This window comes from Tasmannia lanceolata, unplaced genomic scaffold (genome assembly GCF_043159265.1).
Source record: "Tasmannia lanceolata isolate RefF3 unplaced genomic scaffold, GAP_Taslan_0.1 ptg000004l, whole genome shotgun sequence".
NCBI lineage: Eukaryota > Viridiplantae > Streptophyta > Magnoliopsida > Canellales > Winteraceae > Tasmannia > Tasmannia lanceolata.
In genome coordinates, this window is record NW_027518681.1 from 410,738 (window position 1) to 435,738 (window position 25,001).

The 25,001-nt window shown below is 38.5% G+C and overlaps 2 protein-coding genes and 1 pseudogene across 3 annotated transcripts; 1 reads left to right on the top strand and 2 right to left on the bottom strand.

Annotated features, from left to right (window-relative positions):
- Positions 1–5,131: 5,131 nt before the first annotated feature.
- Positions 5,132–10,616, top strand: LOC143875980 (SKP1-like protein 1A). Its single transcript, XM_077377558.1, has 2 exons — positions 5,132–5,504; positions 10,032–10,616. The coding sequence occupies exons 1-2, from the start codon at positions 5,220–5,222 to the stop codon at positions 10,284–10,286; spliced, it is 540 nt and encodes a 179-aa protein (XP_077233673.1). The 5' UTR covers positions 5,132–5,219; the 3' UTR covers positions 10,287–10,616.
- Positions 10,617–15,088: 4,472 nt separating this feature from the next.
- On the bottom strand, positions 15,089–24,690 carry LOC143875982 (ubiquitin-conjugating enzyme E2 2-like). 2 transcript variants are annotated; one of them, XM_077377561.1, is made up of 7 exons: positions 24,515–24,690; positions 23,227–23,360; positions 23,074–23,099; positions 16,820–16,909; positions 16,351–16,439; positions 15,441–15,545; positions 15,089–15,295 (listed from the first exon to the last, which is right to left on the bottom strand). In XM_077377561.1, the coding sequence occupies exons 2-7, from the start codon at positions 23,349–23,351 to the stop codon at positions 15,293–15,295; spliced, it is 438 nt and encodes a 145-aa protein (XP_077233676.1). In that variant the 5' UTR covers positions 23,352–23,360; positions 24,515–24,690; the 3' UTR covers positions 15,089–15,292. The 2 variants fall into 2 exon arrangements, with proteins under 2 accessions (XP_077233676.1, XP_077233674.1); XM_077377559.1 differs by having other exon boundaries at positions 15,089–15,545; positions 24,515–24,688.
- Positions 20,920–22,566, bottom strand: LOC143875981 (ferrochelatase-1, chloroplastic pseudogene; annotated as a pseudogene).
- Positions 24,691–25,001: the final 311 nt, after the last annotated feature.

Genomic DNA, 25,001 nt, shown 5'->3' on the forward strand with positions numbered 1-25,001 from the left:
GACCCAAGGCTACCTCTTTATGAGTGTTAAAAGGTCATGTGCTTAGCTTTTGATGCATAACAACTCAATTAAAGAAAAGGTGTCCTGCTTAACTTTTTTTTAGTTTACATTGTTTTCTAGTAATCTTCCAGTGTCTTGCCCATGGTTCTCATTTCTTCATTTCAAAGGGATGAGTTGACCTCTGAAATCTGAAAACCATCTGATTTCCATTCTTTAAACAGTTTTTGCCGCAACTGTATTTAGATGAAAATTTCATAAAACTTGTGTCTCCAAGTGGTGAGAAGTGGTTAAAAATCAGGAAACAAAAAACTCTACTCAAAATAGGATCGACTTTTTCCTGATTTTTAGCTATTTCTCACTCTCATCTCAATCCTGCCCTCTCAAATCTCTCTTCTCCTACTCACCCTACCCCTCTCAACACTTGGAGACACTAATTTATCATGAAAACAAATCCAGGCTGGCAGACTTGGCCTAAGTTTTTAATGTCATTCAAGCAAACTTTTGGGAGTCATGCTACTTCTAGGGAATCAAAATATTGAATTTGAGACCAAAAATCACAGTGCTCCTCTCTCAAAGTATTCTGATGCTTCCATTGCTGTAATACCTTTCCTTTTTTAACTTTGAAGGTTGGATTTACAGGCGTGGCAGCTCTACGAAGAAGGGAGACTGTTAGAACTGGTGGACCCAGAGCTAGAACAATACCCAGAAGAAGAAGCCCTTAGATATTTGAAAGTAGCCCTTTTCTGCACTCAGGGTTCAGCCCAACGACGCCCCAGGCTTTAGCTATGCTCTCAAAGCAGTCTCGCCTCAATGAGAAAGTACTGACCCCACCAGGGGTCATTCATGACTTGGTGAGAATTGGAGAAGGCATGAAAACCACAAGCTCCAGCAATTCGCCAGCACTACCCCTTTAATCGGATCGGAACTTGCTAACTATGGACCCCACTGGTCCATTTTGATATGGGCCAGCTAGTTTCTCTGAGATGATCCTCTGCTGGAATTGCATATAGTTTGGAATCACCTGTGGATACCCAACAGAATTCAATAAAACCGCTAACTAAGTGTTCTTCGCATTTTGAGAAATTATACAGTCGTTGAATACTGATTGGAGAGGAAATTGAGATATGGGTATGGTTTAAAGCTGTAAAACAAGGATCATAACAGAGAGAAAAACAAATGGGTACGGTTAATTTTTGTCCCATTCTATGCACCAGTTATGATATCACACTTGGGTTGGAAAAATAAGTGCGAAAAAAGTGCAGTATCTGCAAGGGAAAATGTCAATGAAAGTTTCTGTTCTATTCATTTTTTTTAACTGAACTCGAAAATCTGGTTGAAGTTTCTTCTTCTTATTATTATATTCCTTGTTTGGGAGTAAAAAAACAAATTTGAAGGGAAATGTGATCTCTGTTCTCTTTGTTGGAAGATAGAAATATTTTTGAGTTTGTGAATGTTATCAGGTAAATAATGAAGCAACTAGCCGCCAAATTATAAAACTAGCCTTTTAAATAAATAAAAATTTCATCGAGGATGAAGAGAAATAGAGAAAATCTAGATCATCAATGCAATGGGCCTTAGAGTGGATAAAACATTTACTAGTTGGACACAATCCTAACCATCCAATTAAATTAAACCTGGAGATTGTTAGAATTTGGACGGAGATTATCTATCAATCAATTATGATCATCCTACCATAGAGATTGCAAGGTGGGCCCTATTAGTAGTAGCCCATATCAACAAATTGCAGGGTCATAAGATGTGGGCCCACCGGATCAAACCGTACGGATGCCCAATTCAAGGGAGCTGCACCATAATACGGTGGAACGTAGTTGAAAGGCAACTTTTATTAACGTACAAAGCTACTTAAAAACACCCATGCGATTGAAGTGAATGACCAAAATACCCTTGCTTCATTAAAGAGATAAGCAGGTTATTTTGGTCAATTCATGTTCAAGGTAGCGAATTATCCTACAGTGGATGCGAATTTATCATTTGCCCCAAATAGAAAAAGCACAAAATTTCAAAAAACAGAACGTAACAAAACCCTCAAAAAACAGCTCAAAAAAGCAAAAGAGAACACTTCCATTCTTCTTCCTCGAAGAAATCTGAATTTGAGCTAGAGGAAATCGTCTTCCTGCTAAATTTGAACCCAAACCTTAAAATCCCTAGTACCCTTTCCTTTTTTCCCCTTTCGCCGGAGGTCCTAAAAATTTAGAATTTCTGAATCCATGGACCCTAATTCGTCCATTTCAAACCCTAATTCTTCGATGACTTTGACATTGATGGAAGCATAGGAATTCAGGGAGATAATGGAGCATGTGGACGAAGTGAACGGTTTGGGTTTCTCTGTGAGTCTGTAATTTGGGTTTCTTAGAGAGTCTGCGATTTGGGTTTGGGTTTCTCTGTGAGTCTGCGATCGTGTTTGTACTTCGGACTTGCAGAGAAGAGATACTTAGAGAGAGAGAGAGAGAGAGAGAGATTCACATCTGCAATTTGGGTTTCTCTGTCAACAAAACAGATTTGGGTTTCTTACAAAACAGACGTGAAGAGATACGTAGAGAGAGAGAGAGAGAGAGATAGAGAGATTCACGTCTGCAATTTGGGTTTCTCTGTGCGATTTGGGTTTCTTAACAAAAGAGCGCATGAACCCGAGGGTCTGTGATTTGGATTTTTTTTCTTGTTGTTTTTACAAAAGGGTTGAAATCTGCCATTTGGGTTTTTCTTACAGAGCCAAATCGATTTGGAAGAAGGCTCTATTTCTTGTTTCGTTACACAGTGGGACCCACTTCAAACCCCTTCAGCACACGACTTTTTTCATGCGCTTAAGCGCACAAACACTTTCCTCATATATATATATATATATATATATAGAGAGAGAGAGAGAGAGAGAGGGTGAGGTTTTTGTAGCTTTCGCTGAGCTAGAGCTCATAATACACCATCTCCCATAGTTGTTTAACTCATCCACCCAATCATTTTATAGGACCTCACATAGATAGGGTGTTCTTAACAAACCATCTCCATAACATAATCCTAACCATTCAATCTATAGAAGAACATCTTCTAGCTATCAATTTTAAACCTCCACAAATCATAAACCTAACCATAACCTACAATCCTAACTATAACCATAAACCATAATCCTAATCATAACCTACACAATGAATGGGTTAGATGAATCAAACAACTATGGGAGATATGGATTCTGAGCTCGAGCTCAGAAACCTTTTCCTATATATATATATATATATATATATATATATATATATATATATATATATATATATATATATATATATATATATATATATATATATATATCGGAAAAGTGTTGCTACTCGGTCTTGTAGCTAAGCTTATCTACTCGGTCTGGTTAAATACAGTGGAGGCTCACATTGTTTGGGTGATCCAAACCATTTATTTGAAAGCCCCTTACCTAGATAGGGTGTCCATAAAAAATCAAACCCATTGGATGATCCTAACTCATCCAACAGTGGAGGAAAAAATGGGCAGATTTGTGGACAAACTGTGTCTGTCCATTTTTCCCTCCACTGTTGGATGGGTTAGGATGATTCTATGGATCTGATTTTTTGTTGACACCCAATCTAGGTAAGGGGCTTTCAAATGACTGGTTTGGATCACCCAAACCCCCCCTATATTTAACCCGACCGAGTAGTAAGCGTAGCTACAAGACCAAGTAGCAACACTTTTCTGTCTATATATATATATATATATATATATATATATGAGGAAACTGTTGGTGAGCTTAACCAAACTTATGGTGAGCTAGCTTGCCCAATCACATGGGGGCCCACTTTGTTAGGATGATCCAAACCATTCATTTGAAAGTCCCTTATATAGATGGGGGGTGTACCAAAAATCAGCTCCATAGGTTCATCCTAACCCCTCCATTTGTGCAGGACAAAAATGGACAGACACAAATCTGCCCCATTTTTGTCCTCCACAAATGAAGGGGTTAGGATGATCCTATGGAGCTGATTTTTGGTACACCCCTATCTATGATAAGGCCTTGCAAATGAATGGTTTGGATCACTCCCCAAAATGTGGGACCCATGTGATTGGGCAAGCTAGCTCACCAACAGTTTCCTCTCTCTCTCTCTCTCTCTCTCTCTCTCTCTCTCTCTCTCTCTCTCTCTCTCTCTATATATATATATATATATATATATCCTTCATATTGTAAAAAAAAAGAGTATATGTGTCATATAAAATTCTAGATCAAAATCATTTTCCATCATTTCTAAGGAACGAAGTCTCAAGTTGATTCTCTCTCTCTCCCATCTTGATTCTTCATTTCATCTTCCCCAACCCTAAGCCCTAACTAATTATGCATTAACCTAATCCTAGAGGCTAGATGCATGTATATATTTCATATTAAGTTCTCTTTTATTTTTACTTCTAAGAAGTTTAAATTAGTCACACCTAACAACACGACAATATCTCAACCTAGCTGAATAAGTTCTAATCCCAAGTGTTGGTGCCATCACCTGAGGAAGATTGGGATTTCGAGAAAGAAATTCTCTAAACATCTTCATTATTTTCTCTTCGAAAGCTTGGAATCTCGAATCGATCTTTGCATCCAACTTCGCTTCCAAAGCTGCTTCTTCTGATGACAAACCATTCTTGTTCTCGAGAGCCATGGAATAAGCTATCAAATCTTTGATACCGAGCTCATTCTTTTGAAGACGCGTCAAAGGTTTCCACCAGGAAAGTGCTTTGATACCAACTTGATAGAACACCTTTCTATCAAAAAAGAAAATAGGGAAGACGATGATATAAAAAGGGAAAGATTGAGTTAATTAGAGGAAACTCAAGCCTCCAATGAGTTAATTCGAGGAAACTCGGCCTCCAATATGCATATTGCACGTAATTTGATTATCCTTTGCTCAAAAAGCCATACGGCATCTACATTATATAGAAATTAGAGTCGGGTTTACAGATCTAAGGTTTTCTTATAAAAAAAAAATTAGACCTGACCTGACCCTAGCGTAGGGTTGCGTAGGGTCTTGCAAAACCCGACCCGCCCGACCCGAGTGGCATCCCTAGTCAAACGTGTACTTTACATATCAACTGTCGATTTCTTAGGGCCTCTTTTCTATATAAAGTAACTTTCATATGGGGTAGTCTTTACATAGTTCGATGGCTTGCAATGCCATATATTGATTTTCAACTTCGATTTTCTTCTTTGATTTGGTTTTGAAACAATGTCTAAGAAAGTGACTCTAAAGAGCTCTGATGGCGAGGTTTTTGATGTGGATGTGGAGGTCGCCAAACAATGTGAGACGATCAAATACTTGTTCGAGGATGATTGGGCTGATAATGTGATTCCTCTCCCAAACGTGACGGGAAATATCTTGTCCCTGGTCGTTGCATACATCAATAAACATGCTACAGACAGCGAGGACAAATCCGTCACCGATTATGAGCTCAAGGATTATGATGATGATTTTATCAAGGTCGATCAGGCCACCCTGTATGATCTCATCTTGGTAAGAAAATATGCTATGACATCTCTTTGTTATTTTTTTTAAATTAGGTTTTTATGGTTTTCTTGATTAGGGTTCTATGAATTGAGTTTTTAGGGTTTTCTTAATTAGGGTTCTATGAATTGAGTTTTTAGGATTTTCTTGATTAAGGTTTTATTCCTTGACTGCTATTAATTGATTGGTGGGTCTTGTTGGAATCATGATTTTCTTGATTAGGTCTCTATTTGTTGACTGCTATTAATTGATTAGTGGGTCTTGTTTGAATCATGATTTGATTACGGTTCTATTTGTTGACTGCTATTAATTGATTAGTGGGTATTGTTTGAATCGTGAATTTCCTTTCTTGGATGTTGATCTTTGTTGTTTCTCTTTTTATCTTGTTCGAATTGAGTTTTTAGGGTTTTTTTTTTTTTTTTTTTTTTTAATTAGGGTTCCATTCTTTGACTGCTATTTCTCCTTGTGTCTCTTCTGGACAGTGATTGGTTGGTGGGGCTTGTGGAAATCAGGATTTTAGTTTCTTTTCCGTTGTTTCTTGGACTAGATTTTTGTTTTCAGGATTTTCTTGATTAGGGTTCGATTCGTTCACTGCTATTTCTCTTTGTGCCTCTTCTGGGTATTGATTGATTGGTGGGTCTTTATAGAATCATAATTTTAGCTTCTTTTATGTTGTTTCTTGGATGATGATCTTTGTAGGTATTTTTTGTCATCTTGATTGAATTGAGTTTTTACGGTTTTCTTGATTAGGGTTCCATTCATCGAATGCTATTTCTTCACTCCGTCTCTTCTGGGAATTGCTTGACTGGTGGGTCTTGTTGGAATCATGATTTTAGTTTCTTTTGTGTTGTTTCTTGGATGATGATCCGACTTTTAATTCCCTTCACAAGCCAACGCAGATGAATAAATCTAGTGATCGTGATGTATTTTATCTCTATAATTTGGCGTAGTTGATGTAGGGCTGGTTACTTAGAAAAGGGATTGTAAAAGTGTGTTTATAGAATTTTATTGCTGAGCCATTTCTATGATTATTAGTAGATATAGGGGTTTTGAATGTTCCTTTTTTTTTGTGTGTGTTTGGTACTAAGCAAAGTCTTGATTATATGGATCTAATAATATATTGTTGTTGTAGCTGATCCTGTAATAGGATTGAACGCTTGTTTTGGGAAGTCTTTCAGAACTTGGTTGTTAGAAACAGTGTATGAAAATCTGTAATTATGGGAATTCTAAACAAACGTAATCAGATAATACCTTGCAGATGGAATTATTCAACTTATCCAGTAAGAAGAAATCTGTAAATAAAGAAACAGATAAGATCACTTATCGAGTTGAGGCACGAAGCGTGTTCGCTGTCCTTAAGACAAATCTCGCCCCCACTATGAGTAATCAATGGTGCAGATGGGTTCAACGGCGTATGTCTCCAGGATACATCAACTCTTGCTCCAGGGGTGTGCACTCACGCGGCCCGGATGCCTATCGAACTTGCCTATATGAGCCAAATGCCTTGACCACAAAACTTTTTGGGGGAAAAGAAAACGGAAAGCCAGAAGCAAAAGAAGAGATAAGGATAGAAGATATCTTTCGCAAAAAAGATATCTTTCTAATCTCTAAAAACCGTTTTTATAGAAAACAAAATACCCATTGGAGGTGAAACGCCGCACCTTTTAGTGCGGTAAAGACGTCTCTCAAAACGGCCCACTTATTACGTGGAGACGTTTTCCAAACGGCTTCTCAAACGGTAACAAAGAAAGGTCAAGAATAATAAGCTTCTTACCCACACGCACGCGCGGCTGGCCGAGCCCCGCTGCGCCGGGCCGGGCGGCGCGCGTGTGTGTTATGGTCTAGCCCACCGGTCCACCCGACAGCTCATGCGCGAGGGATCCCCTTTTTCCTCTTCTCATTCACAAGACATAGAAAAGTGGATCTATATATATACCCATAAGTTTCTCCTCCATTCTCCCATCTAGGACTAAAGGTTTTCACCTTACTTTAGAAGAGTTGGAGGGAAACTCAAAATTTGAGCTAAAAGGCTCAAAAGGCAAAGAGAGCCACAATAGACAAACCACATAAAGGACAAACCATAAAGTGAGTCACAAGGGACAAACTACAAAATAACAAGAAATATTCCACCATTTGTAATTTTGAATTACAACTTTGTTTTTTCAATAAAGAAAAATCAACATTGGTTTGGCTGAGGGGAGTGATTTGCTTGTTTTTAATCATTTGATAGGTGGATTGTCACAAGATTTTTTCATTTCCACCCCATTCCCTGCATTTTGTTCTCTTCCAGTCTTTCTTGTGTGTTTCCGAAGATTCTACAACAACAATTCGAAAAATGCTTTTTTGACATTTTTTGGGACTTCTCTTTTTAGTCACTTCTCTTTTCCACAGACATCTACTAAGAAGATTCATATTCGTCAGTCTTAAACTTCTAAATCCAAGGCCTCCTTGACTTAGTTTGCCACCTCTTCCCAACAAGCTAATTGCTACTTTTTTTAATATTTTAATGATTTAGTTATACGCAATTTGATTCATATTTAATCAGAGACATTTTGGGGAGTAGGTACCAAGAAGCTATCTTTGTAGCATGTGTCCGTAGCTATGTCTAATGTGAACATGCCTATGCCATTCGTTATTCATACACTATTGGCGTTTCAAATGCTCATCTTTGTAGCATGTGTCTTGCAGCTATGTTTGATGTGAATATTTTTTTTGAAAAGCGACATATTTCATTAATAATGGATTAGCAACCAGGACTGGGCGCAGAAAAAACGCCCCGCCCTGGCCCTGGGCGTTTAAAAAAGCAGTCTCACCGCCTGGGCATTATTAGGCGGTCGCCCAGGCCCTGAGTGTTTTTGACTTTTTATTATTATTTGATGTTTAGTGCTGATGCATAAAATGGTTTGGATTATTATGTATTCAAGTATTTGTATTTTATATAAAAAAATGCAAGATATTATGAAAATATATTAATATCTTAAAAAAAATGAAAAACGTCTCAAAACCCCTAGGCGCCGCCTGGGCTCTGGGAGGTCAGTCAGCCGCCCAGCTCCGCCCAACGCTTTTTAGAACATTGGCAGTAATCCCAGTATGCTATTACAATTAATCATAAAACCCTAGGCATACCTAGGGCGGTACATGGTAAATATATTGAGAAAGAGTTACAGACACAAAGCTTGAGTTTATCCATTGCGTATTACTAAACGACTATTACGTCCATTTCATCCTGTTGAGCTCCGGCCTTCGCCAACATGTCTGCCACTTCATTCGCCGAGCGTCTCCGATGTTCAATTCTGGGGGATAAGGCTCGCATTAGGTCCAGTATTTCGGCCACTTGATCCTCTAGCTTCCAGGGTCCCTTCGACGAGCCAGATGCCCAACCCACTGCATTAGCCGAATCCCCTTCAATAATCAATGGACTTTGATTATTCGCGAATGCCCATCGCAAACCAAATAGAAGCGCTCGGACTTCCGCCTCATTTGCATTGCAGGTACCCACCGGGGCCGGAGAAAGTTGCGATTGTTGAGGATTCATAGTTTCTAAAGACCCCTCCAATACTCGTTTTTCCGGGATTACCTAGAGAGCACCCATATCGATGTGAATATGCTTGTGTTTCCTACGCTATTCTTATTCATACACTCTTGTTGTTTCAAACGTTAATTTGTTCATAGGAATCACCTTGCTTTGCCTTTATTGATTAGTCACGACCTACTTGAAATTACATCCCCCCCCCCCCCTCCAAAAAAAAAAAAAAAAAAACTCCGCGTGCACGCATAGCTAGTCACAGTTCCAGCCAGAATGATTTTCAGGGATATAGTGAGCAAATTCAAATTTGACCAAGTTCTTAATATGTAATTGAAACAAATCCGTCTACGTAATCACGGAGATGAGAGCAGGCTTTCGTAGGTTCATTGTGAGTGTTGCCTAGAAAGGACCACGACACTGAATTGTTTTAGAATGGTTCTTCGGACGGGCACCACAGCACTCCACCCCTGCTGTGTTTCTTGGCCTTGAGACGTATGCGCTATAGTTTGGGGTGGGGTTTTGTAGTTAGTTTGCTGATACGTCGTCTATTGGTATGATTATGTTATGTTTCTAGTCCCCACCCTTGCTGTCTTTCTTGGCCTTGAGACGTATGCACTTTAAGGTGGGGTTTTGTAGGTTGTTTGCTAATATTTTCTATTAGTATAGGTTCTGTTTCTTTTCAATAATTAAAGAGAGGTACTGGGACCCACTCCCTTCTCCCCAATCCTCCAAATGCACATGGCACTGGCATTTCATTTGGGTATCAGAGCATGCTGCTTACATTTTTTGTGTCACATCTATTTAACATTGTATTCTTAACAAATCTGATTGATGCATTCCTTGGCATGCATGTCTCTTCGTAACAAATATTTGTTAGAAACAATAATTGCACTGTTAAGATGTTTCCTTGTCGTAGAAGTTTTTTATTTATCCATAATGAAAGTTGTTGGAGAACTTACATTTTGATCGTTTTGGTGTTCCTTCTATGTTTCATGTTCTGCTGTTTTCAGGCTGCAAACTATCTGAACATAAAGAGCCTGCTGTACCTGACTTGCCAAACAGTGGCGGATATGATAAAGGGTAAGACCCCAGACGAAATCCGAAAGACATTCAATATCAAGAATGATTTCACTCAGGAAGAGGAAGAAGAATTTCGTAGGGAGAACCAGTGGGCATGTGAATTGAATCCTTTCCATGAACCCCCAACAGATGACTTGGCGTTTGAGTTATCGAATCTTTTCCATGAACCCCCAACAGATGACTGATTTTTTTGTGAATGACCCGATTGGTCATCTTATGCTTAAGTTTTACCGGCATTGACATACATGAGTTCCACATAGAATTACCATAGACCATCATGAGCAGATAGATTTGCATCAAATTCAGACCCACATGAGAAATCCTCATCTTATAATAAATCCCAACCTTCGAAGATATCACAAATCCTATAGCCAAGTGAGAATTGTAATACTGATAAGTACTTTCATAATCAATCCTAGATTTACCGTCATCACCATCATCATCATAACAGACTCAATTTTTATGTTTCAGATGTATGTCTATTTTTCCAAGAATAAGTGCCTTGCTTTTCTTTCTTTTTTTGCAGTTTTCCAATGTATTTGGGTTGTCATTCTCATCGGTATTTGGAAAACTATGTTTTCGTTATAGCATGCAGAGAGAGCAAGAGGTGGGGGGGGGTTGGGCTCTCCAAGATCCAAATACATATCATTGAGAATGGAAGCTCCTTTGAGATTCTCTAAAGGGGGGGATACACTTTTGAATTAGAGAGGGACGGAATGGGGTTATCAAATCTCTAAGAGGGGGTTATCAAACTCTCAAAAGGGGTTATCAACCCTCTTTAACAATTTTTCAAAAGTGTGTACTCTGTTGGCAATTCTCGTATTTTGATGTCCCACATTGGCAATTTTTCCTAAACATTTTCAGCCTTTCAATTTCTTGTGAAATGCTGAGATTAATCTCATTGATATACAGGCATTTTAATCTCAGCCGTTCACAATAAAATGAATGGCTGATTTCTGGGCGATGGAGGTGAAACACATGGAAGATCAACGGTCGGATTAATACTAACTATCACCAGAGGATCATACTCTGATCTAGTGGGCCATCAAGAGGCTTCTAGGAAAACTTGCAACGCCAGATTAATATCCATTTTTCCATAAACCTTAACCCGACCCAACCTGAACCGTGGGTTTAGGAGTGTCAACCCTTCAAATCTGTAGAGTTTTCTATTGGTATCTTAACTTTCTGTTCTTCGTACAAAGTGGGCCCAAGTGATCTTAGTCATTATTGATCACATCCATGAGGAAATAGTTATCTTGTACAAGATAATAAATGCACCTCATTGTTATACGAGGGACTCCTCCTTTGATCTCCCTTCCAAAAACAAAGGCTGGTGGTTCAATAAAAGGAAAGCACTTTTAGAACGGGATTTCTTTTGAAAAATTAAAGACTAAAGTGGAATGGTACTACGATTTGATCATTTCCATACAATGTATTTTTGCATTCAGTCGTGATTCGTAGGGCGGTAGGGGTGTGAACGGATCGAATTCGAATCGGATAAGTGCTATATCCGAATCCGAATTCGTTTACAAAATTCAGTATCTGTATCCGAATTCGACTTCGACGGATAATTAAAATTTATTACCGAATTCGCATCCGACGGATATTATTCAAATTCGGATATTATCCGTATCCGTTTATCCGGATTCAAATCCGAATTTAATTCGAATAATATCCGTATCCGTATTCAAATCCGAATTCATAAACGGATATCTGAATTCGAACACAGATGATCCGTTTATCTGGATTCAAATCCGAATTTGAACGTGTCCGTTTATCCAAATTCATAGACAGATATCCAAATTTAAATCCGCAAAATCCGAATTCGAATTCATAAATAGATATCCGAATTTAAATCCGCAAAACAATTTATAAGCGCGTCGAGCAGGTCCCACCGTTCGCTTTGTTTTCCTTACTCATTCGTTTAAGGCAATTTTCTCATTAACCCGCGGCCGGTATTTATACCCACAGCTCCACACAAGTTTTCTCCTCTCTCCCGATGTGGGACTAAATTTGCAAAACACCGCGTGAAGGCTTAAGTTTTCTCCTCTCTTCTTGGCCATTACGATGATGGGTAAAATTGCAGTAGGAAAAAAAAAGGTGGTTTGCTGACTATTGAAAGATTATCTAATAATATATCATAAAATTAGATCAATAGCACTACTTATTTGTTCTTGTTTTTTTTCTCTCTCCTTCTTTAAATGATATTTTTCATGCTAACAGGGTAATAATGGGAGGAAAAAAAAAAACAAAACTTAAACTGCTCTGACTACTTTACATCTCAGTTCACATACCTAAAGGGAATCATCCATGCATTGAGATGATAACCAACTCAATATAAGTATCTCCAACACAAGAAAACTAAGCATCATAATCATCTAAATGATCCCATCCAAAAGATAAAGCAAAAGGAAGATACCCAGATGTAGTTTAGTCATCCAAAGCATAAGATTACCTACATTAGAATTACCATAGACCATCATAGTCAGATAGATTTGCATCAAATTCAGACCCACATGAGAAATCCCCATCATCAAAGGTATCACAAACACTATAGCCAGGTGCACCCTAAGCATTATTACTGTAAAATTGAGAATTGTCATACAGATGAGTCATTTCCATTATGTCCGTCAAAGAACGATAATCAATCCTAGATGTACCATCACTATCATCATCATCATCATCATCGTCCTCGTCATCTTCATCATCTTTTTCATCGCCATCGTCGTCATCATCATAATAACAGTATCCATCATCATCATCACCATTATCTTCGGACTCTGCCATTAGAAACTGCAAGAATATGAAAAAACTAAAGACTACCATATATATAATAGGAGAAAACGGTTCCAACACATGTGTAGAGAGTTCTCTACACACTAGCTTAAAATACAGTGGGGGCCCACATTGTTCGGGTGATCCAATCCATCCATTTTAAAGGCCCTCACATAGATAGGGTGTCTACAAAAAATCAGATCCATAGGATCATCCCAACCCTACGATTTGTGGAGGTAAAATGGATGTCTTTAAACCTTCACAAATTAGTCCATTTTTTGCCTCCACAGTTCGAATGGTTAAGATGATCCAATGGATTTGATTTTTTGTAGACACCCTATCTATGTGAGGGCCTTAAAAATGAATGGTTTGGATCACCCAAATAATGTGGCCCCCACTCTATTTTAAGCTAGTGTGTAGATAACTTATCTACACATGTGTGTAGGAACCGTTTTCGAGTCTCAAATAAATGAGTATTTTTCCAAGAATAAGTGGCTTGCTTTTCATTATTTTTCCAGTTTTCCAAAGTATTTGGGTTGTCATCCTCATCGGTATTTGGGAAATTATGTTTTGGTTAAAGCAAGCAGAGAGAGCAAGAGGTGGCGGTTGGGCTCTCCAAATACATGTCTTTGAGAATATGGAAGCTCCTTTTGAGATTCTCTAAAAAGATAAATTAACAGAATAGGTACAATGTCCAAAAAATTAAAAAAATCACATGCATTTTAATCTCAACCGTTCACAATAAAATGAATGGCTGATTTTGGGATGATGGAGGTGAAACACATGGAAGATCAACGGTCGGATTGATACATTGAGATCTAGTGGGCCATCACGAAGCTGTTGTGAACACTTGCACGTTTCAGGGAGGTTCCCAAATATCCCTTCTGCACCACGTGTGCAACACCAGATTAATATCCATTTTTCCATAAAAAGATACCCATATTTTTTGAAAAAATAACAAATAAACCCCCACTCTGTTAGACATGCAACATAGTAAGGGTGCAACTTGGGTCGGGTTGGGTCCAGTTGAGGCGAACCCAACTGGACCCAACCAAACCCGACCCGAGGAACCCATTTTTCCAGCCTGACGAAGTTCAACCCGACCCGAGGAACCCTTTTTCCAACCCAAACCCGATCCAACCCGAGTCAAACCTGACCCGAGTCAGGAGAGTCAACCCTTACTAAACCCACCTTTAAATCTCTCAATCCTACCCTAACCCGTCTAACCTCGGGTTGCATGGGGTTTGGGTTGGCCCGGGGCAAAATCAGAAAAAAAATATATTCAAAAAAATTGAATATTGACTTCCGGGTTGGGTCAAGTTCACGTCTCAATAAAATCATGATAAAATTAGTGGGAGGATGTCAGGTTTAGGTCTGGTTGCCTAAGGCCTCAACCCTAACCGAACCCATAACTAAATCGGGTTGGCTTTTCCCAACCCCACTCGTCGGAAGACCAACCCAACCAGACCAGAAATCAGGTTAAACCGGACCCAAGTTGCACCACTACAAAAAAAGTAGGGATCTAATCTCAAAATGAACAAAATTTAAGAAGATTTAGGGTTATGAGGTATGGAGGTTTCCACTATGGGACGCAACCTTGGCCAGGCTTAACGCTATTTTGGTTTGGGTTGGCTTAAGTTAGGGTTGGGAAAGGCCAACCGACCCAATTTAATTTCGGTTTGTGTTAGGATTGAGGCCTTGGGCAACCCGATCTGAACCTAATTCATGTCCTATCATCTTCCAATTTTGTTGCAATTTTCAAATTTATGGGATTATACATTTTGTTATTTTTTTCTATTTTTGCACAGGCCAAACCGACCTAATCCGACCCGATTAAGAAAATAACGGGATCTCTCCTCGACCCAAAGCTCGAGTTGGGTGTCAGGTTAGGTTGAGGGAATGTTACCTTAGGTTGGGCTAGGGCTGGCCGCAACCCAACCCAACCCATCTTCTGCCAACAAAAAACCGACACTCGGAACCCGAACCCAATTTTATGGTAAAAGCTCAACCCGAATTCCCAAAAATCGAACCATGTGACACTCCAAATAAAAACTTCGTTTAACATGCCCAATAGGACTACTTGTTCGTTTCCTGGATTTGAATCCATTGAAGGAGAAATCCTACCCAAAGCACCTTTAATCAGTCAAAACCGTTGGGACTGGCCCGGTCGAGGAGGCATGCCAACACATAAACAGGCTATCAATCAAACACATCAGCCAATAGATAAATTATAACTTAAGATCTAAACTTTCCATATTATTTATAGATGGTTATTACAGCCCAAGAAATTCAAACATGGTCTGATCTTGATGTAGAGTATCAGCAAAGGTTGCTTCCAAAATTATCTGAAATGGAAATTGATACATGGAATTCTCTGTACACAATCAGAAATGTGCATTTCAGGACACAAGAAGAGCTAAACTGCCGACAAAAATCCTACAAAAGAAACCTCTTACACAAAACGTGACAAGTTGGAATCCAATGTTTATGTGCCAATATTTGACCAAACATACTCTGGATTAAGTATACCAAGTTCAGGATCAGTCTGCAGTTCAGCTCTGCTCAACAATTTCTCGTACTCTACGGTTGTACTCACGCTTATTCTCACTGAACATACGTGCTGCTTCTGAATTTGCTGGCGAGTTTGGATTTGGGTCACAAAGTAGGGACTGCAAAAGAGATTAATCATGATTGAAGTCATTTGAAATAAGCTTTCAGAAAACCAGCTCAGATATCACAAGAATAGCATAAATCAACATGTATATACTCCAAGCAAATGTTTATATCATATCCATAGATGGTATAGAAGTAAGACCTGTGCGATCTGCCAAAACAAGTCTTGAGAAAACATAACTGAAAGTCATGGAATAATCTAAAGACAATGAGGCCCTGTTCGTTTTAGATTATGACAACCGATTGTCAGCCCAAAACAACTGATAATCGGTTGTCATAATCTAAAACGAACAGGACCGAATAAGAAAAGTCACAAGTTTCAGTACAATCACTCAGCCTACTTCTGCAAGGCACTTCATGGGATACCAGTATATGGAAAGCTGGCCCAGTAAATCGTTAATTCACTGGTTTTTGGCCTCTCACTCAGCGTACCTCACATGCATTTCCCATTTGTGCGTAACTACCAACCATTGTCAGACCTACTAGCAAAGGTACATAGGTTAAAGTTATTATTAATTTATTTCGCCAAAGTTTTTCAGTAAAATATAAATAGCAAATGGAGTAAATCAAATTCATTTCTGACTTTCTGACCCGTTGGAAAATTTGGGTTTGAGATGATGTATTGGCATCACATATCTTTGTTTTGTGCGGTATTTGTCCCCTTCTGTCTATGGGGATGTTTTGGTTCTTTGTTTCCAAGTAATGCTTTTATTTCACATGTTAAAAAGTGACAAGGGAGAATGGGAGAAAGCAAATCAAACTCATTACTTATCAAGTGATAAATGACATACACTAATGTACCTGGATTGATGTGAGTATTGCAGCTACATCATAAATAGGACTCCATTGATTCTGTAGGATGTCCAAGCAAATACTCCCATCCGCATAGACTATAGAAATTCAAGACAAAAAGGAAGTTAGAACTTGCAAGCACTAAATCAAGACTTGAACATAACCTTCAATAAAATTTAAAGTATATTGTGACGGATAAAACAATAACACAGTAAGAGAGATAATCCAGCTTAACCACTTCTACATTTTGGTTTTTTGTCATGCTGGCACTTGGAAGCTTCTTGACATGACAAGAAATGACACTACAGGAAATGTAAAACTGAAGTGACATGGTATGTTGTGTATCAACAAGGTAAAATGGAATGTCCTTTGCTGGGACATTCCATCTCAGGTTAAAAAATTTAGAAACAAAACTTTATGAGCCCATCAGAGGAAGTGTTGGATATTTTCAATGAGATTCATGTTGCTTTCAACTTACTATTTGGATGGAACATTCGAGAAACAAATCGAACCGTTGGTGGCTTATTTGGATAATCCTCTGTAAACTGAAGTGTCAACTTAAACGTACCTGCAGACTCAAAGGAGATTTTAAGATATCTAAATAAACAACTCAGTGGGAACAAAAAACAAGAATAAGATATCGAAATTAACAACTCAGTAGGAACAAAAAACAAGAATAACTCACTCATAAATGCAGACAACTTAAAGTTGAATAGAAGTCAGAAAATATAAATACAATAATGCAGATTTTTTAGCATTTCAACAAATCTTCACTGTTTTCAACTATTCAAAGATTATAGTACAAGGCAGAGCCATTTCTAGGAAAGATAGAAATGAAATTATGGTGGGCCATCCACGAAAAAGAGGAGAGAAGCCAAAGCAACCGTCTTCAAGTGGGGCCCACATGAAGTATCGCTCCAACTTCAATTGGGGTTCACAATCTCATAACAAAGAATAGCTCCAATTTCATAACTTTATTTCCATAAGCTTTACTGACTGAAGATGAGAAACTTCCACCACTGAAGAGCTCAATTTGAAACATGGTTTTAAATTTCGACCGAAATCCGATTCGGTGGGGACCGAAACCAAAATTTTCCGAAATTTCATTTTTTGCCATTTACGAAATTTCGGATTTCGGTTTAAATGCCATTATTTATTACAAGAAAAAAATTGTTACAAAATTTCAGTTCGAAATTTTGAAAATTCGGTCCGGCATTTCGAACCAAATTAGTCCAAAACAGTTACCAAAACCGAAATTTTAAACCATGATTTCAAACCCTCTATGAGCCTGGATCTCCTTCCCTTTTCAACCATTCTACTAGGAGAATCGGCAAGAGGCAAAAAAAGTAAAGGAGACAACAAATCTCCAGGTCTGAGGCCACAAGAGGATTTAAAAAGTTCTTTCAGTGATCCACTGATTAGAATTGAAAAACAAGCAGATAATAGAAATTTTCTTATCTAGGACAGTCATCTATTGTTGAACCCCCATACGACTCATAAGGTAGTTATGCAGCCCCACTGAACTATATCATACGTTTTTTCCATATCGACTCTAAAAATCATGAGGGATCGAAGTATTCCATCATCTCGTTAGTAAGAAACGCATTATCCATAATTCGAAGCCCTTGAATGAAAGCACTTTGATAAATTGAGACTACTTTGTTCATAATCCTTTTCCCGATCAACCACAAAATTTTCAAACACCTTGTAGACACAGTCGACAAGACAAATGGTGTGAAAATCTGATAATCACTGTGTCATCCTTCTTGAGAATGACAGCTAGGGGTGTTCATTATTCAGTTATAACCGAATAACCGAACCGAACCGAATTGGTTTGGTCGGTTCGGTTTCGGTTATTTTTTTTTTGGAAATTCGGCTATTCGGTTTCGGTTTCGGTTATCTCAAAACAAAAACAAAAAAAAACCATTATTTTTCCAAAAAAAAGTGCTATATGGTCACTCCGTAGGATGATCAAAACCATCCATTTGATTTATCATAACTTAATTAGTTTGTGCTCAAAAAATCATTTTAATAGGATGATCCTAGCCCTCCAATCCAAATCAAGATTTTGCTTTTTTCCTCTTTTTCTCCCACTATTCGGTTATTCGGTTAAAACCGAATAACCGAATTTTTAATCAGTTCGGTTTCGGTTCGGTTTTTGGAAATTTCGGTTCGGTTTCGGTTATCGAAATTTGATCACCGAAATTATTTCGGTTATCAAATTTCGGTCTATTTGGTTCTGTTATATAACCGAACGAACACCCCTAATGACAGCAACAAAAGTAGCTCTTGTGCTTTTATACAACTCCATGGACCCATGAGAAAGGCAAACCATCTTTCACAAATCCCAACACAAATGGAAAAAGGAAAGACAAAATCCATCTGGCCTCGAAGCTCGGTCCCCTCCAAAGAAAAAAGATCAGCCCTAATTTCTCCTCTCGATGACACCATCTTGCCTTTGACATATTGAAGTTTGTGGCCTATCAATTTTTCTTTCATCACTGGATCTTCTACCCAAGCAAGCTCAAACTGAAAGGGGATCGAACCACGGGACTCAATCCTCAATCCAGGAGAATGAGCCAATGGTCAGAAGCTGGTTTAGGCAAAGCACTTTGGCAAGGGTTTGGGATTAAAGGAATTCAATTGGCAGCACACGAAGAAACGGTCCAATCTACTTCTGCTATGATTTCTAGCCCAAGAAAATCAAGTCGCCACCAAAGGTATATCCGTCAATTCATTTCTATTAGGGTATGCTCCAGTGGAGGTAAATTAGGGGGTACAACTTGCATTTACTTCGACGAGAGAAATGACAAGATCTTTAGGGGAAGAGCCAAGAGCTAAGTTATAAATTCTGTTACGTTCGCCGTTTCGTTTTGGCGACTGAAACGAAACGTTTCGATGTTTCGTCCAGTGTTTCGTTCGAAATTTTTTGTTCCGCTACGACGAGGGAAATTTTTTTTTTAATAATTAAAAACATGAAAAATAAAAAAAAAAACAGAAATTGTTAGAAAAATATAATAAACAATTAAATGAAAAAAATATGTAAACGATCCAGCATTTAAAGGAAAATCACTATCTGTGTTGACCAATGCTTGACAAGATGAAAAAATTTTAGAGACCAAATTATGAAATTTTTTTACTGGACTTTTGAGATTTAATAGTGTTTAGACATTATAGAATTTATGAATTTTTAAAACTGGAAAAGTACCCCACTGGTTGGAAGTTTAAGATTTTGACCCGACCCGTTTTTTTTCTGAATTTTGTACTAGAACTGAAGAGTTGACCTTTTATCCTTTTAGATTTGGGTCTTTAAACTATTTTTAATAGATCCAAATGCGGGGTATTCCCTTATTTACATGTAAATCTTAACTAAATAGATCCATTTACTTAAATGCCTTTACATGTAAATACTAAGAAGAAGGGTGAAGAAGAAAAGAGAATTAAGAAGAGGGAGCAAGTAGATATAAAAAAACATAAAAATGGGGAATTCCGGACAAAACAAGGCATTCCGCCTGTTTCGTCCGGAATTCCGGCCGGAACGACCAGAATTGTCCAAAATTTGGACCAGAACGGAAAATATGACAGTTCTGTTCCGGAATCCGAGTCAAAACCGGAATACTTGTCCGTTTTGGCCGGAACGGAACGGAATTTATAACTTAGGCCAAGAGTGTTTCTTTTTTATTTCCTACGGTGTTGGCTTTGACTATCTTTTGGGCCAAGTCTCTTCCTAGCTTCCGGTTTCTCTCTGCTATGATCTCTAGCAGGGTTGGCGCGAGGTTTGTTTCGGCACGGAGAGGAGTACTCAAATTGTTTAAGCTTGGAGTCTCCGGCTAGTGGCTTCTTGAAGCTTAACTTCAACGGTTCTAGCCTCGGAAATCCGGGTCCGGCAGGTATTGGAGGAGTACTCAGGGACGCTGATGGAGTCGTGAGATGGGCTTTTGCAGGCCCTATTGGGATGGCTAATTCTAATGAGGCAGGAGTGTGTGCGGTACATAAAGGGATCAAGCTCCTTGTGGGTGAGGATCTTAATAAAGTAATGGTGGAAGAAGTCTCCTTAAATGTCATTCAGTGGTTATCTGGATCTCTTCCTCCCCCTTGGAGATTTGCAGCCTTCTTCAATGAGATAAACGGTATTGCTGGCTCTTCGAGTATCTCCTTTTGCCATATCAGGTGGAGATCGGCTCACAAGGATGCAGACAGGATGGCTAGTAACGAGGCTTAGAATGAGGATTTTGAGATTTTCGATTTTCTTCCCCCTTAATGTGGTCATGCTGTTCCTTTTAGTTTCCTTTTCGTATATTCTCAATCTCTTTCCTTGTATTGGACCATCTTAGCCACTTTTAATGAAATTTGATCCTTTTACCATTGGGAAAAAAAAACTTGCATTTACTTCCTATGAAAAAGTGGTAGTCGTTCCAGTGGTCGTGTGACTTACCCTTCAGGATGTTGTAAGTAGCTTCCTCTTTCGCCTGTCATTTTCCCTAAAGTAGGGTAAGTCACATACTCCCTTGGAGGTACTAATTAGAAACGGGGTAACTTGTATACCCCCTTGGAAATACACCACCCCCCCCCCTCTCTCTCTCTCTCTCTCTCTCTCTCTCCCTTCTTGCTTAGCACATAGAATTCAAGAAAGGAAACTTTCTGAAAATAAATACACGCAAATCATATCAAACAAATAGCAATTCTTCAACAATAACTTCTCCAACGAAAATTTGGGAAGATTAGCAGCAAACCTAAGTTTGATAAACAGAACAACCTTTTCTGCTGCTTTTTTATTTCTTCTATTTGCCATTTGCATCACCTCATTCTCAAGTGGAATTCTTCGTATCTTGCACAATTTGATTTCGATACTTCTTAGTAACTTTTACTATGAAAGAGAGTTATTTAAACTGTAGTTTCAGTCCCAGAATTCCTAGTGGAGTTAATTCTTGAATGTTGGGATCAGTCTTGAGGTAACAGCAAAAAAAATGCAAGAATTGAACCAAAAGACAAATTGGTCACATATCTCATGGGATCTGAATTGGCTTCTCCAGACATGTCAGTTGCTGTTGACATAGCTATCGCAGAAGGTACAGCATCTGCTAGATCTGAGATGAAGGAAGAAGTGCAACCCATAGCCGGCATACTACCCCAGTTCTCAATGCCAAATTTGAGAGCCAACTCCTTGTACTCCATATCAATCTATTCCAGGGTCTCTATATGCTCGCTTACAAAACTTACTGGAACAGCTAAGATATTCTTCACGCCTTTCTGGCCGAGCTCAACAATCACTTCATCAGTATGGGATTTCAATCACTGTACAGGTCCAACTCAGCTCAGATAGGCAAGATTGTGTTCATTATCAACTCCTCTAGATTTCAACTCTCCCATGATCAAATCGATACACTCCTCCTTCTGATCATTATAAGGATCTCCCGCATCCTCAACATACCTATGAGGCACTCCATGAGCGTGGAAGAATATCAAAAACTCTCCAACCTTACAGAAACTCTTCAGTTCTTTCTCAATCAAGTCAGCCATCTACTTAATATAACCCTCATGATGATACCATGTCTGTTTAATAGAAACTGGTAGCCTTGCCAAATATGAATCTTCCCTGAAGATGCTACGAAGAAGACGGAAGCTTGAAAACTGAGGATAATAATTCCTCGGTAAAAGGATGCCAATATCGCATTCCAACATACGCATTTAAAGGCATTTGCTTTGCTTTGAGGGCCAATTTCAGTGCATGTCCTTGCTCATCTGTTATCTTCCGCAACGGTGAGCCACCCCTAATAGAAGCATACGCTTCTTTACTTTCTAGATCTCTGAGAACTGAAATTAGTTGAGCCAATTAAAGAAACTGGAAAATCATGGGAAGTCATATTATATCTGAATCTGCAAATATATTGAATAAGAATGGTTGAACACCATGAAGCATCTCTGGTCCTCCAAGGTTCAGTAGCAACACACAATCTTCTCATGTGCAGCATGTGAAGGAACTCCTAAAGCATTCTCACGAAGTGTGTATACTCCTGCAGACTAAAATGTTTGCCTGAAAAGATTTCTCCTGTGAAGAGACTCAGAAATATATGATCTCCCCACAATTCCATTTCTATCAGATGAGTCACAAAGTGAAAGGTTTAGTGTGACTGATATATCTAGATTTCGTGATCCTTTGGCAGAACAACAGCTGATGGATGCACCATGCCCAATGAAAGCATTGGTTTGAAAGCATGGCCTGATATTTTTTATTTATTTTTTAATGGCTAAAAGAGACAGGGGTGCAACACAAGGACTTCCGAGGAGGTCACCCATCCTAGTACTACTCTGGCCCAGGAGCAGCCTGATTCCTTGCAAAGTAATCCTATCGACCGCCGAGCTAAAGTAGTATAAAACACCTAAAAATCCAACTCAAACGATGTTGAAAACCGGCCAGACCGCACGTCAGATCAGAAAAAGAGAGAATCGTAGAAAGATAGGAAAAACCTAGCTCTATCGGAAGAGTGGAATTGCATACATAAAAATCAGACGATGGCGAAAATCACTCTTTCTTCTCCTTGGGTATAAACAGAAACAACTTTATTTTTATTTTTTATTTTTATGAAACTTAACAGAACCAACTTTATAAACAGAATAACAATAATGTCTATCTACAACAATATGCAAATCTTACGAATAACAATAAACAGCCAATCTGCTACAATGTTTAATAACCATTTGAATCAGAGCCTAGGGGTTAAAATTACTCACCTCCATCCCAAGGAGTATCATCCGGACTGCATTTTAAACCCACAAAAGATATTAGTATAGCCCAAAAGTGCTCAAAACCAATAAATGTATAAGATCAAAAGAACTAAAGTCAGGAATCAAAAAATAAAAAAGAGCAGCTCCTTTCTAACTTACCCAAAGATAACAGCATTCCAGAGCATTATATTGTTATCTTGGGGGGCACCACTAATACCCGCAGGAGGGTCCTGCTGCAACCTCTTGAAATCCCTCATTAGCCTCTTCCTCGCAGGAGTTGACATCTTCACCCCCTATGAATTTATGCCACAACAAACACACATATGAATTTTTTTTTTAAAAAGATCAAGGTTCAGGAATAGTCTTCTCCAAAACAGACTAACCATGTAACTAGTTAAAGTGTAAAAATCAAGCCACTGTTTCTGTCCAATAAACCTAGATCAAACAAAATCTAAATCCAAAGATTAATCATAAACTAGATTTAAATCCCACTCAGAAGGAAAAACTAGAAATCAGCGAGAATCATGGTTTTCTCTTCAATTTGGCTGCATACTGAAGTTCATATTAGAACTCCACTCCCACCCTTAACAGAAAGATATCATGCCAAACCCTGAGTCCTAAGAGGAAAGCTCATAACTTGCTACTCAAATTAGGGAAACTTTCGGCCGTAAATATGACTGAAAACTAAAAAATTCAATCATAGAGATAATCGAGACCCAGACGGATATTAAATGCAGTTGCTTTTTTTTAAGGTTTAGGTCTTAAACAGAGAACTTTGAATCTCGAATACAATTCAAAACTCAGACTCACTAGCCAAGGGATGATCATAACCAGGTAACAACATCAGGAAAGGAACAGAGCTACAAAATTAGAGTTAATTCCTGTAAAGTTCGAGCCTTGTCATCAATTCTAGAAAAAACCCTAGAACAAGAATTAAGGCTTCTCCTTTTATTCAACATCTCATATACGACAAAATTAGGGTATTACGAAAACTACAATTAATTCCTATAAAAGTCAAGCCTTGCCATCAATTCGAGAAAACACCCTAGAACAAGAATTAGGGCTTATCCTCCTTTTATTCCACATCTCATATACAACAAAATTAGGGTATTTCGAAAACTAGAGTTAATTCCTATAAAGGTCGAGCCTTGTCATCAACTCGAGAAGAAAAAAAAAACCCTAGCACAAAAGAATTAGGGCTACTCCTTATATTTCGCATCTCATACATAACAAAATTAGGGTATTTAGAAAACTAGTGTTAATTCCTGTAAAGGTCGAGCCTTGTCATCAACTCGAGAAAAAAAAAAAACCCTAGACCAAGAATTAGGGCTTCTACTCTTATTCTGCATCTCATATAAAACAAAATTAGGGCTTTTCTTTTCTACCGAGATCCACATGAGAACGAAACACAAAACGAAGATGAAAAGAAAGAGAAAAAATAAATCACCTGAGAACAGAAAACCAGTTGACAAAAGCTGCAAGAATTAGGGTTTTTTTATTGAATTCAAGGAGGGAGAAAGAAGGGAAATAAGAGCGAAAGACAGAATTAGGGTTTGGTTTTTATCGTGGCTTTGTTCTACTCAGCAGTCTCTCTAGAAAGGCTGATGACCTCAACAGCATGCATGGTTTGTACGTATATTCTATTGAGTATTATTCTAGGCGGCTGATATCTGCACAAATATGTTTTGATAATGACACCTCACTTTGTTTTACATTTTTTATGATTGTATGTTAATAGCATCTTGTGTGTTGTAACTTGTAAGTTGTAATAGGTCTTACAAGCAGATTAAAAAGCATAAAAAAAGTGGGATCTGCTAGGTACCATCGCAGAAGGCATTTCGCGGAGCGGTGTTGCATGAGAGAGCAGACACATAGGCTCAGATTTTGTCTTATTCATATAATTCATCTGAGGGGGCCGCTCTGCAAAATGCCTT